This window comes from Pinus tabuliformis, chromosome 5_1, assembly GCF_031772625.1.
Source record: "Pinus tabuliformis cultivar Carrire ecotype Pingquan chromosome 5_1, CPIR1, whole genome shotgun sequence".
NCBI classification, from domain to species: Eukaryota; Viridiplantae; Streptophyta; class Pinopsida; order Pinales; family Pinaceae; genus Pinus; species Pinus tabuliformis.
Window position 1 is genome coordinate 856,899,840 of NC_142305.1, and position 16,711 is coordinate 856,916,550.

The 16,711-nt window shown below is 33.9% G+C and overlaps 1 protein-coding gene across 1 annotated transcript; it reads left to right on the forward strand.

Annotated features, from left to right (window-relative positions):
- The first annotated feature begins 13,241 nt into the window (after positions 1–13,241).
- On the forward strand, positions 13,242–15,294 carry LOC149167545 (uncharacterized). The gene is made up of 2 exons (XM_089430516.1): positions 13,242–14,807; positions 14,944–15,294. The coding sequence occupies exons 1-2, from the start codon at positions 13,242–13,244 to the stop codon at positions 15,292–15,294; spliced, it is 1,917 nt and encodes a 638-aa protein (XP_089286642.1).
- The last annotated feature ends 1,417 nt before the right edge of the window (positions 15,295–16,711 follow it).

Genomic DNA, 16,711 nt, shown 5'->3' on the forward strand with positions numbered 1-16,711 from the left:
CTCAATATTACCACTTTACATGATTTGGAGTGCTTAGAGGATCCATGGCGAAATAAGTTAAGGCCATAAGTTAAGTAAAGGGAAACGTAGTTAGATTAATGTCATTGCATTGTATTTTTTTTTGTTGAGTGAAAAGTAAGTATGTTACACCAGCGACGATTCATTATTTCCCATTTTTACATGATCTTCTTTGTTCTTGGAAATCCAAAGTTTCTCAAATCTTCCATATTCATTGCAACCTATTGTTTTTTAATTATATTTTCAATAAACCATATTCACTTTTTATTGTTTTTTAATTATATTTTCAATAAACCATATTCACTTTTTATTACTTTAGTATTTTAATTTTTATGAAATTTTGCGATCATTAATTAATCAAAATTACATTTTATTTTTATCTTTTTATTTATTAATTTATTTAAATGTTTTTGTTTTGCATTTTTTTAAATATTGCCACTGCATTTTTTAACTGCTTTTATATATATATATATATATATATATATATATATATATATAATTCCTATCAATTTATTTTTTAACTTAAATTGAATTTATACTTTTATATAATGTTTAATTTAATTACTGTTTCATTATTTTATATATTATTAATTTAATTAGTGTTTAATTGATGTTTACTTAATTTATATATTCTATTCAAAATTAATCATTTAATTAATATAAACATTTTATTGCAGTGATTAATTAATATGAAATATAAATATTTAATTAATATAAATTCATTCTAATTGAAGTGATGCATTGGAGTCATTGCTTGGAGATGCTATCGATGTGTTCACATAGCCACTCCTAACCGACACTTGGAACTCTTTTCGCGCCGCTGTCCAACCCACCCGACCAGTGTTCAAAATTGAACACGTCAGAGCCCTTCAAAGGGCCTCTCGCGCGTCATAGAAGTAGGGAGAAAAATTTCCCAATGAAAAAAAAAAAAAAAAAAAAATTGAGTTTTGCAAGTTTAAAAAAAAATGAAACAATATTATAAAATGTTTTAAGAGGGGTTGTCAACCTACGGAATTATTTTTAAAAATTCAATTTTACTGAAGTCCGAACTCTTGTCCCGGACTTGTCTCCGACTCACCACACTGGTTACCCCTCTTCTTTTTATCATTCGCCGAGAAAGAGTAGTCTCTGAACCCGCCCCTTACATTTCCCTTTGGATGTCACTTGCAAAAGGGGTTTCATATGATGGTTGCATGTCTTATACATCATTAAACCCCCTTACTGCCAAGTTAGTGCTGCTTCAAGAATATGATATTGTGGTGATCAGAGATTTCCTGGAGCGGGTGAAGGTAGCACAAATATTAAGAGAAAGTCACAGATTTTTCGTCTGCCATGTCGATTCAATGTGTTTCAATGAGTATGTTTCTCTGCTTTTTGCAGAGCATGAATTGCAGATGGATAACCTCTATTTTATGCTTCCTGTAACTAAACTGTAGAATCCTTTGACAACCTCTGAGATGGTTGCCCTGGCCATAAAAAACAGTGCTGCCATGGATCGAAACCACAACTGCTCCCAAACTCACAAATTTATATCTTCTATTTGGAGTGCCAAAGTTGGAGATGAATGTAGAGATGAGCGATTAGAATGGAAAAATGAGGAATGCGTTGATAAATTTGAGAGGGAAAACGAGCATGATGGACTCCGTCCTGACAACGCCAACATGGGAATGATGAGAAGGAATCTGAGAACTATTGAGGAGGCAGCCTTCGGATATTGACACGACAACTTCACTTTTCAGTGCCTGGTCAGTAAATCTTATCCTCCACAAATGCTCATGGTTAGAATTAAGTTTGAAATTAGATTTCCCTCCAAACTCAGTCCTAAGCAGAAGGTTGGAATCAAGAGAATTTTGGGAGGCCATGCTTGACATTGTTGTTTCAAGTTGTGCCTCTTTTATTGTAGATACTTAACAAGATTGAAATAGATATAACAAAAATAATTGATTGTAGTTGCCAGTTCCTCCACCAAATTGTAAAAGTTACCATTTGTATATCTTCTCAGTGAGCTGAAATAAGTGGCCAGAGTTATATCTACCTTTTTGATTGAGTCCTACCATCTATCAAATGCATTCCTTTTCTGTGTTGATTTTGTACAACTTGTTGTATTGCCAAGTTTTTTTTTCCAATTTTTGGCCTTGTATTTCTTAGCATGTCCATAAAATAGATCATAACTACCACTATATTGCAATGACATTGCCTGTACCTACAGATTATGCCAATTCTTAAGAAACTTCCTTATTCTTTAACTTCACTGGAGTACTAATGATGTAAGCAGTTCCAAGATGATGATATGATTTACTTTTTGTACACTTAACACCAAGAATATACAACCATCCAAAGCCTTTGGTATGATTTTGAATCTAGCTAACCACGTCTCAACAAAAGTTCTTCAGACATGAAGGCAAAATGAATAGAAATTTTTCAGTTGTCTTAGTGTTGGCATTTCTTTGGCAAAATGCGTATTGAATCTTAAAATTCCACATCTATTTTACTCATCATTGGAAAACTAACAAAGGAAATCTTTCAATCCAATGTAGCATGTTTGTAATTACAAATCCCATTAATCATAATTTGATCATCCATTAACAGTGTTGCCTTTTACTATTTGGATAACATTGTATTTCTTACATATATGTTCTTCACTACTCGTATCAATTTAATAACAATTTCCCATACCACATCAAATGACTCTTGGCACAATGGAATTTGTACTGTGAAATCATCTTATTGAGGCTCTTCTGCCCCATGTTTTCAAAGTTTAATCTTCAACTGCACGTTGAGATGTAAATTTTTTCTTTCATCACAAACTAATTCTTTTTTGGATGTTCTTACACCAACCTCTGCTTAATATAATAGTAATTCAAGGAAAAAGACATAAAACATAACATTTGGAAAACCTAAATGTTATGAACACAGTTGGCCTATTTGAAATTCACTTGCCTGTTACAATGCATATAACTTATATGATGAATATTGGACTTGCAGATGTGTTGGAAGGGGCTATTATTCTTGATAAATTGAGGAATATATTGCAGCTTGTAACATTGTAAAGACACTGACAAACAACAGTATGTTGTCTTGGAACTACCATTTCCAGAATGTTTCTCTTGGACAAGCTTAGACTAATCAAAAATTATTTTTATCTATGAAATGGATGGTGAATTAAATTTCAAAGATTTTTTTTTTAGGTTTTCTAACAATGACAAATCTATTGTCTATTATTTTATATTCCCAGAGTTTCCTAACTGTTGGGAATAATTCATCTCGACTCTGTTCAATGATTTCCTTTTTGGAAGAAGGCTCACCACTAAAGATCTAGATCCCCTTTTCCAAAGGAAAACATTGATTCCCAGTTGGGTTCCTCCTAAATTGAAGGGCCTCTTAAAATAAAATTTTCTTACCATCTTAGTGCTTTTACCAATTATCCTAAGCTCAACCCCATGTATGATATGTGATGAAACAGAGTTCTATGTCAATTTTCTAGGGAGAAGAAGAATGAGTGTACAAGAACCACGTCTTTTCTTACAACTGATAAATAATGATAAATACTAAGTAGATAAGTGCAGGTACCCTTAATTTCCTTAAACATAATTCTATGTCATGTGAGCTAACTAGTTACATATCGAAGCAATTTGTTTATTGGAAAGCACATGGACTTCCATATAAACAGAGCAAATGCACAATTACAAGTAAGATACACAATAGATCTGATTTGCATTAGTCACATAGGGTAGGGATAAGCTATATAGATGATAGGAGTAAAAGGGAAAAACTATATTTAGACACAATTCATTATGTATTGGGTGATTGGCCAAGCCAGTTGAGTAGGCATTACCTAACAAAATTATTATTTAATTACAACATTTCTTGTTTGTTAGTACTTATGTGGATCACCTTTCAATGAGGGATCAATGTTCCTCATCTAATTGTACAGATGGAAGTACTATACTCACGTTTTCTTCTTAGTTGGATGATGTAGGAGCACAATCAGGCATGAATATTTTTTGCTAGAATTTGAAAATTGTTTCTCAAATGCAGACAATTCCAAGGTTTATTTTATTAGATTGATGTACATTCTTAAACAATATCCATCTTGAATTAGAAGTGACAAAATATTGAGAAGTTATAATTCTGAACCGTCAAAGCTATATTGAAGCTCATCCTAAATTTTTAGTATGGATTATTCAAGATTATGTTGGAATTATTACATTGCAAGGCATATACGATGTTGCTTTACAATTGTATATAATCCCAAATAAGGTTACAAAATGAAAATGGCCTTATACATTCAAAGAGAAACCTTTTTATAGCTCTTGCCAAACTCTACCATTTATAGTTCTTGAGAAAGTATGGAATTGCAATTTGGTAGAGCAAGTTCTCAAAATTTGATCAAGCTACAGCCATATTGATAATGGAAGAGATGGAAAATTTGAATAATTTTCTCTAAACATAAGTTATATCTTCTTGCAATGGTTGAATTCTTCTTCAAAGCTGCTGGAAGCAATTTTTATGATCCTTGTTTCATGCCAAACGTGCAGTATGTTCCTATAAATATTCTTTGTTGTTCAGGTCCATCAACCTGCCAATCAAACAACAAGTGAAATGTCAACTCAGAAACAAATACTGCAAGATACAAATACTGAAGATTTTGGCGTTCAGTCTTTCACAATAGGCAAGGGGTAAAACTATTATCATAATATGATATCTACTAAAATACTAACCTAGATCCATCCTAACTCTGGAGCTTTTTGGGTTCTAATGATATTGAGTTTAGTATGAATTGTTGTGGGAATTCATAAAAATTTGGAACTTAATCACTCTGTTGAGGTTCTTGTAGTTTTTCTAAGGGATTGGGTTTGGTAATGGATACTATGAGGTTGCGTGAGATGGAACAAGATTGAAGATTTATGTTCGAATGAGCCCGACTATTATTTGTTTTTCTATAAATCTGAAGGTTCTTATAGGTTTTCCTAGCCATAATAGTATGAGATTTTGTGTAAATGATTATGAGAATTCATGATATCTAAGATGTATCAAATATTTGAAGATTTGAATTTGATTGTGTAGTTTCTGATCAAGTCCTTAATCAATTTATTTTTACGTGGTTATGTGCTATATTGAGGAATATCTATATTTGATCCAAACATGGGGTTTAATTCATCGGTAGACAACGTTGACAGGCTCCCAGATTCAATTTTGCTACTATATTCAACAAATTTGGTGATATTAAGACCATGGGATGATGTTGTCCAGTTTCAAAGAGTTTCTCTAACATAGTCCCCCAAGTGCAGATGGTGGTAGTTAAGGTGGACTATGTTATATCCAGTGAAGAAACCAAACTTAACAATAGTGTTTAAGATAGCGGGATATGGAACTATTTAATGACAATTGTGATGGGTACTAGGTAGAATTGTTAGGCCATGGTAGACATTGCAACATGTTTTGGGCCCAAAGAAATCCATGGTTTCAGAGGTTTCCCATCATTCTCCCGGTAAGGTTTTAAAGAATTTCAAGGAAGTGTAGAATCTAAGGATTAAATTGCTTGGTGGGGAACTCAGAATTGATCAATCAAAACACCCTTTGATCTTTCAAAACTTTCACCAGAAATGGGAAGAATCTTGGTGTCCTACTATGATCTTGGCTCAAGGAGTAGACTCCCCATATCCGTGAGTCTCGACTCTTGCTAAATAATAAGATTTGGTAGAGTTGGCTTACAGGTTAATGGAAATAATCTTGGAATACTCTTGGTGTTATAATAGTAGCCATGAGGGTTGATCTGGGGTCTCCCTTAGATTAGTCTAAGAAATTATTGATTTACCATGTGTTAAAAAAAATGGGAAGATAATTTACTTTTGTCAATTGAAATTCTTTTTTTATGCTTTTCATTATGGAAGGGTGACTAGAATGTACACCCTTCTAAATGAAATTAAGACCTGCCCTTCAAATTTGATCACTGCACTCGACACCCGGCCTCGACACTCCACAATCACCACGCACCTTTTTTCTTTTTTCAACTCACCATAAATTAATTTCTTATCCAACACTTCATGCTCCACATCACGAGAGTCATCAATGGAGGACTTAGACGAAGGATATTCCATTGAGCCTCAACCGTGGTCATCGAAAAATCAACAAACTAATTGTAAATTTCAAAGCAATGGTAGTACATCCATCGGGTTCATATAGAGACGCCTATTGACGAATTATTTACAAGAAAAGCAATATTTGCACCAAAATATCTTATTTGTCACCACAAAAGTAATCTTTTGTTGCAGATTATCTTACAACATGATTTTATATATATTAGTGGTGCAGAACTCGAAAACATTGGAGGTTTCTTTTGAATGTTCAATTGAGTGAATACATCCAACTAATGATATTTCTCTCTAGAATTATATACCAGCCATATTAATTCAATCACATAACCAAGAAGAAGCTTAATTACTGAAGGACAACAAATAATTGACAAAAAGTGCCCATTTGTTTTAGATAAATTTATTGAAACATTTTCAACTCAGGGAAGTCAAATGGTGTGGTCCTTCAAATTCCAAAATCAAAAGTATAATTTGTAGCTTAGAAGTATGGTAAAAGATATATTAAAATTAACATAATTATATTAGTAAAATGGTTGATATACATATATTATTGTCATTTTTCACTTTTCATACATCAATTGTGATTAGATATAAAATATGGAAAGCGATGTCAATAAACATATATCAACCACCTTATTAATGTGGTTGTATTAGTTGATAGCCACCCTAAGTAGGAAAAGTTGCTATGATTAAATATGGTCAACTTATGATTAATGATCGTGACCATGGTTGACAAAGTAGATGATGGTTAACCATAGTCAACTAAGGGTAGATGAGGGTTGAACATTGGTGAACAGAATTGATCTTGAATGACAAGTGATCACTATGGTTGATGATGGTTAATATGATTTTTTATGGATGACCATCGTAACCATGATTGACCATCGTAGAGCTATTTTGACTAGGGTTGACCATGGTTGCACTTATCCATTTATGACCATGATAACCATGTTTCACTATGGATGATCTTGTTTGATTATGGTTAACATTGAGTCAATTGTTGTTGATTATGGGTGAAGATGGTGAATCATGATTGTCAATGTGTAATTAAAAAGGAATAGGGTTGACCATGTTGAATATAGTTGCTGATATTGACAATGGATGTCAATAAATGATGACGGTGAGCATGATTGACCATGGATAACAAAGTTGACCACTATTGGATATGGTTTCACCATGCTTGAATATGGTTAGTAATGGTTGACTTTGGTCAGCTATGGTTAATAATGGTTGACTATTGTTGGTGAGGCATGAATGTGGTTAAATAAGGTTCATGGTAGTTATTCGTGGTTGACTATGGTTGACTAGGGTTGATGATAGTTGAAGAAGGTTAACCATGGTTAATGATAGTTGATGTTGGTTGACCAAGAGTTGACAAGGATTAACCATTACTGACCATGGTAGACCATTGGTGAGACGGAATGGCCATGGTTGACTATGGTTAAATATTATTGGCCATCGATGACAATCATAAACATGGTTGACTATGGTTAAATATTGTTGGCCATCGATGACAATCGTAAACATGGTTGACTATTACGAAGTTAGTTTAACTATTATAGCATATGGTCAACTATAATTGAAATTCTTGTCCATGTTTGATCATGTTTAACATTTTCAACCATAGATTAAATTTTAAGAACATGGTTAACTATGATCAATTATGTTTGATTATAGATGAACAAATTATAAAATTAATTTCACCTCTTAACATAATTAAGAAATTAAAATATAAAAAAATGAAAACATCCCCATAGTTGAAATTCAAATACAATACATCCCCGTAGCTAAAAAGAAAATACATACCCTCAACCTGTGGTGTTAGATATGCTTTTAGAACTATGCTGAAGATCGTTATTTTTCTTTAAAGTATAATTATGTCACGGATTCTCATTGTGTACATAGGTCTCTTGCAAGAAAACTTCTGATCAGCACATAGTATTCATTCGTTTTTGCTATGGAAGAACAAGCTTCCGCTGTTTGATTCATTTGGTAGGAAGCAACAAGCTTCCTATGGTTGAATAAAATACCAGTTCATTGTTTTGCAAATTCCAATGTGCTGTATTTGTCACATGATGCAAATAACAATATGTTAGTATTTACAACATGTTCATTTTACTAGTTTTTTGTTTTCTAAATCCGAATGTGCTAGTATTGGCAACACAATAAGCTTTTGCAAGACACCATCAAATTAGTTGGATTATTTTTTATTTTTTTAACTATTTTTTTACTATATTTATTAATATTAATTTAAAATATATTTATTTTTATGTTAAACATGTGATTTATTTCGAAGTTATTCTTTCAACATTAATTTATGTTGGGCAAAACTGTGCGGTTTCTCCCTCGATTAGAAAAAACTGGTTCTGTCGAGGGGTAGCATTGAATATTAATTCGTTTTTGGTGCACTCACCAGAAGATGCATCTGCACTAGAATCAACTTCAATATTAATAAATAAAAAAATTATTATATTGTTTATAAAATTACCAAAGCTATTAATAAATGTCGCCAATCATTCGTTTTACCTAATTTTCGAATGTTTCCTAGATTCATTAACCCCTACATGACCTGCGCATTATATCATCCTTACGTTCGATGGTTTGTTACTTTTCAACTCTTTTGCTTCACTGAATTTAGGTTTTGACGTTCGATGGTGTGTTAATTTTTCAACACTTTCGGTTCATTGAACTTAATTTTTTGTTGATGAAACTTATCTTTGATTTTCGGATGTGAGAGTTTGATGTTTGCGCCCATTGCTGTCATAGATACCATGATTTTTTTAAATTTATTTCCATGGGTAGGCTGTCGCAACCACCTCCGTGGAATCCTCCGATTATCTCTTTCAATAATTTTCATAATGACCTTTGACGGTCGTCAAGTATATTGAAATTTCATTTTCAACAGCAAGTGATGACAGTTATTATTCGTTGTTATTTACTCTTATAAATTTGATTGATTGTAGATTTATTTTTATGATTATTAAACGAAAAATCTGTAATTTTAAATATTAATTTAAAATAAATTTAATTTTAAATTTATTGGTGTTGTCAGAGTGTGAATTTGACAGTCATTTTCAAGTTATGCTACCATTACCTTTTGTCATTTGCTATTGCCGTTGGTTGCATGTCTATTTAATTTGCTCTTTCTATAGCTGGTAAAATGTTAACCGGTTCTCAAATTCCATCTGCTCATTCCATTTGCTCTTACTTGCTCTGTTTTCAAATTCCATCTGCTGTTTTCAAATTTCCCATGCTCTTATGATGATTGAACAGTTCCACCATCATTGCATTATCCAATTCACAATTCACATATTTCAAAGACAAAATATCCCTAATGCGTCCCATGTAGTCCATTGTAGCCTGGTATCTACTATATTTCAAGCCAGATTCTTACATCTTGGAGGTTTATCTACGTTACTGTGAAAGGTAAGGATATGAACTTCATTTGAGTATTTGATTCTATTGGGCACCCTGTCGAGCACTTGTTTGATTTTATGGCATGTATTCATAGGGTTAATGATATTTTATTGAGCAAGTCGCTGACAACGTTGAGGGTCTTCTCCATCCAGAAGGGCACAGTGGGCTATATGCCACCATAGGTATTGGTGTTACTAGAATTGCAAGAACCAGAGTTCTGCCTCCTGAACCTATGAATGTAATCTGGAACTAGACTTTTCAAATACACTGCGCATATACACAGCCTTCTCTGGTGATCAGCATTAAGAAAGAATTGGGCGTCTCCACAGAGGCTTTTATTCTAAGGCAGCTCTTCATGAATAGAAATTAATGGGTTATATTACTACGCTCTTGATAGTAGACAGCGCGTCCATGCTTTTACTTAATTTGTAATCATGGTAAGACAGGAGTGGTTAGTTTCATTACCAGAACATGGTTTACGTGTTACTAAGAAAACGTTATCATGGTCGATAAATTGAGTTCTCTGTTATCCAAGGGTAACAAAGTCGTGATTACAACTTACTATTGACCTGGATGGATACTTTTTATAACTTAGTCACCATTAATTATGGCTTCCTTGTTCAAGCTCGTGATTATTCCACTATTTGACTCTGTTACCCTAGTTACCAGAAACGGGACGATGTCCGTTGTTTCTGGCAGAAACCTTCGGAGAAACGCAACCATGCTAGAAACGCCGTCTGCAACGGCCGTTTTCGTTTCCACGGGCAAGAAACAGTTTCCCGCGAAATGAAACCGTTTCTTCTCGCCATTTCCAGATAGACTTGAAGTTAAATTTATTTTTTCGAACTTGGGTTAAATGTATTTTTTTCAAACCGTCGGTTAAATGGAGTTTAATTAGCAATTGATTGTTAGTTTTTTGGATACAGAGGGTTGAATCCAGTTTAATTCGCAGTTCACTGTTAGTCTTCTGCAGTGGATTGTTAGTTTTCTGGAAATTAAGCCTAAGCACTCCAGCGTATTGTGAGCGACAGCTGAAGAAAGAACTGTTGTATTTTTGAGAGAACAAAAGGTATTGTGAGAGCGCTGTCAAAGAAAAACATCAGTTGTCAAGGATTTAAGCAGAAGACCAGAGTGAACCCATCATTACTCAGATGCAAGCAAGGCACAGATCAGAGCCAAGTAGCTTCACACCCCCGTTGAGTTATCTTCAACAGCATTGTCAGTTCTATTGTCAAAAGGTACTGCCTAAGAACTTCAATCTCTGATATTTTTTAATGAGATGTCATGCGTGATGTTAAAACTATTTGCAATATCAGTGATCTTAAATATATGCCGGGTCATGCTCTGTATCTCGGTTTATTTAATTCAACTTGAGAGTGCGATAAAATTATGGCATATTTGCTTATACTGCTTAGAAATGGGCAGAACAATGGATAAGCATTAGAACTGTTATCCGTTAACAGGTTGGATTTCAACCAGCTGTTTGCATGGTGATGCCCATTCCAGAGAGGTTTTGATAAGTACAACAAGGTCAAGTTGAATAAATTTTCATTCATGATCCTTGTTTCCAACCTGCAGTGTAGGTAGTTTTGAAACTAAAAGTGAGATCTAGCAAACATAATGATATCAGTAGTAGGTAGTTTTGAAACTAAGAGTGATATTTTAATCGTAAATGAGTGATGTCATGCGTGATGTTAAAACTATTTGCAATATCAGTGATCTTAAATATACGCCGGGTCATGCTCTGTATCTCGGTTTATTTAATTCAACTTGAGAGTGCGATAAAATTATGGCATATTTGCTTATACTGCTTAGAAAGGGGCGGAACAATGGATAAGCATTGGAACTGTTATCCATTAACAGGTTGGATTTCAACCAGCCGTTTGAACTTTGCATGGTGATGCCCATTCCAGAGAGGTTTTGATAAGTACCTTAATTTTCATTCATGATCCTTGTTTCCAACCTGCAGTGTAGGTAGTTTTGAAACTAAAAGTGAGATCTAGCTAAAAAATCGAAACGGAAATAGACAGAACAGGGCATTCACTGTACCGAGCTTGGCAATATCCGGGAAACAGGAAACAAACGAAAGAAAACTCCAAGAGCATTAGGTATGGAGTTGATGGGAAATTGTCAACGAATCTGACTTTACATAGGAAAATGGAGAAGCTATCCGGGAGACAGAAAACAAATAGAAATAAAATCGTAGAAATCTAAGTCGGAACAGGATTGCAAGTGAACTTCTCCATACCTGATATAAATTTGACGGGGAATTTTGATTATGAAGTAAATTTTCTATGATATTTTTTTTTAAGATTGGGATTTGTGTGATGTTTCATATTTATTTTTACTTGTATATTAGATGTAAAAAATTTTGTTATTGTTGTTTGGAAGTGTCACTGAATATGTCTTTTCACAATTTTTGGGAAAAATATTACTATATTTACAATAAATAAAATATAAAGCAAAATATGGATTGCATTGTGATCCGTTAATCGTAAGGCAGTGAAAATTAACCAAAATTATCAAACCTTACTATGGCGGATTCATTCTTTGTAACTGAGTGAGAAGTTAATGAAAAAACTGTAGATTGCATCCATTAAGTCGAAGACCAAAATCGTGAAAGCTTACTCTAAGCAGCTCAATCAATCATAGTTAGTAAAGATCAATAGTCACAATTACCAAATAATTTATTTATAAGATTGTGGGCTATTGTTGACCATTTTGCCCCAACACTTTTTTGGCTATGCTTAAAATTCCACTAGGTTAGAGATTTTTTCCAATTACGTTTTTTTTAATGGTATTTTATATTTGAAGAATTTTCACAAATGTTGTGAAGATTTAGAAGTTTTGTAAATAGATTTTTAATTTGGAAAACTTAAAATAAATATAATTAAATAAAGTGATGAGAATTATTATTAGGAATTTTACTTTGAAATTATATAATATCTATTATTTTAATATAATATCCAACTCGTATTTGAGTAAAAAGGAAAAATCAATAGGAGAACTCAATGTTACCAATCAACATACCTAATTATTGCTAGTGCATAGCCCCACACACACATATATTTAGAGAGAGAGAGTGAGTTATGGAACAAGTAGTTATAAGTTATTAAAATATCACTGAAGCCATGTATCATGGGATTTTGTAAAATGAATGAGATCAGGAGCTAGTCCTTTTCTCTCGAGCTAGTCCCTCCAATGCTCGAAGTAAGGTGATTTAGATGTTTGAAAATTTGAAAAAAGATAAATAATTTTATTTTGTTTAAGTTTTCCAAAATTTTCTTTGATTTTCTCTTCAAATTTTTAGTTAATTATATTTTTCTAATTAGGTGTCAATTTTTTAATTTTATTTTCTGTAACTAATTTTCAAATATAAATTGTGCAGATTAAAATTGGTTGCAGAGGAGAATCATTTATTTTTTATTTCACTCATTTCTCATTGCAATGGAAGAAAGTTCACCAATGTCACAAAGTAGACCGCCCCTTTCCCAACAGAAATCTTCCATAGAGGCATCCAAAAAAATCCAAAGCAAAGAATATCAAGAAGCAAAAAAAGCCTTTGAGGCAAGGTTATGGGCAGCTGTGAAATGCACTCAATCTTATAGTGGAGGATCAAGTGGATCATCTGGTTCAAAGGTTTGGTTGTGCCCTTATTGTAAAAAACAAAAAACGGGGAATGTAGGAAGAGTTCGATGGCATTTACTTGGAATGGGGAAAAAAGAACAATCAGCTTTATGTGACAGTGTACCTAAAACAGAAAAAGCTTCTCTAATTAAGCAATTTAATGAACTTGAAAAGCTTAGACATATTGTTGAAGGTTTAGTTCAAGCTAACAACAATCCTAGTGGATTGACAATTGGTGGTCCACACTCTTATTCTCAACATCAAGTTTCTGTTTCTCACCTTCAAAACTTATGGGATGTAAAAGGAAGGGGAAATCTCGATGCATCCATTGGACGATTTTTTTTTGCAAATGGCATATCTTTTAATGTTTGTAGGTCTCCTTATTGGAAAGAAATGGTAAGGGATCTAGTTAGCAATGCTCCTAAAGGTTACAAGCCTCCTAGTTATGAAAAGATGAGGACAACCGTGTTATCTGAAGAGAGGGCTCGGGTTGAAGCTAGACTTCAAGACATTAGAGATAGTTGGAAGGAATCTGGGGTCTCCATTGTCTCAGATGGTTGGACAGATGTTAACCATCGTCCCCTTATCAATATTTTGGTTTCGAGCCCAAAAGGAGTTTTGTTTTTAAAATCCTATGATACTACAGGAAAGACAAAAGATGGTCCATATCTAACAGGTCTCCTCAAAGAGGCAATAGAGGAGGTTGGTAGAGAAAACGTGGTCCAAATTGTTACAGATAGTGCCTCAAACAATATCCTTGCTGGTGGGTTGATTGAGGATGAATATCCAACAATTTTTTGGACTCCTTGCTCTGTGCATTGCTTGAATTTGCTCCTGAAAGATATTAATAACATTGCATGGGTTGATAAAACTATAACTGAAGCAAAGATGCTACAACACTTTATTATTAATCATGCAGCATCCATAGCAATTTATAGGAAATATGCAAAACTTCAGCTTCTTCGATGTGCCGAGACTAGATTTGCATCTGCTTTCATTATGCTTCAACGCCTTATTAAAATGCATCAATCTTTGAGAGAGATGGTGGTATCAATGGATTGGCAAAGGTGGAAGGGTTCTCATACTGGGGATGGCCTAAAAGTTGAGGACATTATTATTGGTCTTTCTTCAGAGAATTTTTGGAGGAGAGTGGAGGATATTGTCACCCTTATTACACCTATTGTTTCCACCCTTCGCATATTTGATAGTGATCAACCATGCTTAGGGGATGTCTTTGAGAGCATGGATCAAATGAGAGAGAAGATTCATGACATAATGGAAGATGAAAATTCTAGGATTGACAAAGACACCAGAAATGAAGTGTGGGAACTTAGTCTGACAAGGTGGAAAATGCTTCATAGCCCTCTTCATTCAATTGCATTTTTACTCAATCCTAAATGGTTTCATAAGAAACCATCGTCAGATGTAGAGGTTATGCAAAACTGGAACACTTTTATAAGTAGGTGTTACGATCGTCAGGATCGCACTGCTTTACGGTTTGAGTTAGGAAAGTATTTGAGATCAGAAGACCACTTTGCAAATGAAGATTGTGCATACAACAGACAACAACTTGGACCCATCGACTTCTGGATACAATATGGTACAGGGACCCCCTTGCTTCATCGTTTGGCTATCCGTTTGCTTTCACAGGTATTCTTAATAACAAATACCTTTAATGTATTGATTTATTGTTTAAACAATTAATTCTAAAGCTCATTTTGGATTATTTATCTTATAAGATTTATTGATTGACTATGACTAACATAATTTTAATTTTATTATACAGGTGACTAGTTCCTCTGCATGTGAAAGAAATTGGAGTGAATATGCTTTCATCCATTCAATGAAGAGGAATCGCCTAGGCACAAAAATGGCACAAGATTTGGTGTTTGTACACTCAAATCTACGTTTGTTATCTCGACAACAACTAGAATACAAAACTGGACCCACGAGAATGTGGGATTATGGTGGTTCACAACATGACGAAAATGATGAGCTTCCACTTGACGTGCTACAAGACAATGCTGAAGACATGCTTGATGATACCATGAAGTCTATTGACCAAAATAATTCTTTTGGAATTGGCTCAAGCTCAACAACTATTCCAGAAAATGAGCTTCAAAATCTAGATTATTAGGTTTACTTGCATTTTGATATGAATTGTTGGAAGTGACTTTAGAGATACATATATATTCAAAAGAACAAATTTAATTATTTATATTTCAAATCTCTTATTCTTATCAATGTTTTCTATTTTCTTGGAATTAATGATGGCTAAATTTTTTGATCTACAAAATTATCACTTCCTTCTTAAAACTAAATTAGTATTTACAATTGTTTTTTTACAATTTCATGAGCAGAAAAATTGCAGGTTTATGATTAATGCTTTGTTTATATTGCTCACCTTTAATATGGTGTTTTTCTCTCTCTTCGTTTCTTATATGCGAATCCTCCAAACCTCGTTTCTCGTACCGTTCTCGTTTCCCGTTCCGTTTCCCGTTTCTTGTTTCTGGTAACATAGTCTGTTACTACTTAATAATTGACAGAGTATGGTATTTAACGGTTACTCCGTAGATAGCAGAGTATTTCTCCAATGATTCTACTAACCCCAGTAGTGTAAGATCTAACCGCGTGTGATTACTTTAACGTGTAGTAGTTTCATGTAACTCATGCTGCTTTTAGTCATTTGCATGTTAGACCAGTTCTTACTTATGGATTGCATGAACCTATTACTATTATGACCTTAGCTGTGAATGGTAAACTTGATCAATACAACTTCGGTAGAAGTGCGTAGCTAGTTCCAGTTAGGGGAGTCACCTTAGCCGACCACTAGCTACTTTACAATCTCAAGGAACAATATAACTCTGGGTTGAAATGGATACTTGTCGGATCTGCAACAAATCCATGTCAAATTTCTAATCGAGATGCATATGAGACCCACTTCGAAGTCGGTTTACAACCTCAGGGAACATATTACTCTGGGTTGAGACGGATATGTGCTAGTTCTGTAACAAATCCATGTCAAAATTTTCAAAACACATTTCCAGGATTGCGATATGAATTGAACAGTCATGGATATGTGCTAGTTCTGTAACAAATCCATGTCAAATTTTTCAAAACACATTTCCAGGATTGCAAGGGGACTATAACTTGGTACTATGACTAAAAATTATCAGTAGTAACAACTGGAAATTTGAAAGCACTCTTACTCCTGGGAGTATTAGGCTATTCCCGCACGATTTAAGCTACAAACAGATTTATACAGTAATGAAAGTTGAGGGGCACGCATATCCCTCACAGATGATGATTAAGAACCAATCAATAATTACCTAGTCGTGGATCCAAATCCATAGTCAGTTGTTGACTGAGATGTCGAGATATAGACTCGATCGAGGAGGCCAGAGGCCCCCAATAACTTGGCACCGATCGAACTACCACGTGCGAGATGTAATTTGTTTCCAAGTCGACACCAGAAGAGATAGTGATTTATTGTTAAGTGCAATCCTCAATTGTTTTCTTTAGCCGATATAGGTGCTTGCTGGCTCCTCTCTAAT

Coding starts and splice junctions, on each gene's coding strand:
- LOC149167545 (XM_089430516.1), top strand. CDS start 13,242: ATGGGGAAAAAAGAACAATCAGCTTTATGTGACAGTGTACCTAAAACA. Junction 14,808..14,943: donor CTATCCGTTTGCTTTCACAG/GTATTCTTAATA, acceptor TTTATTATACAG/GTGACTAGTTCCTCTGCATG.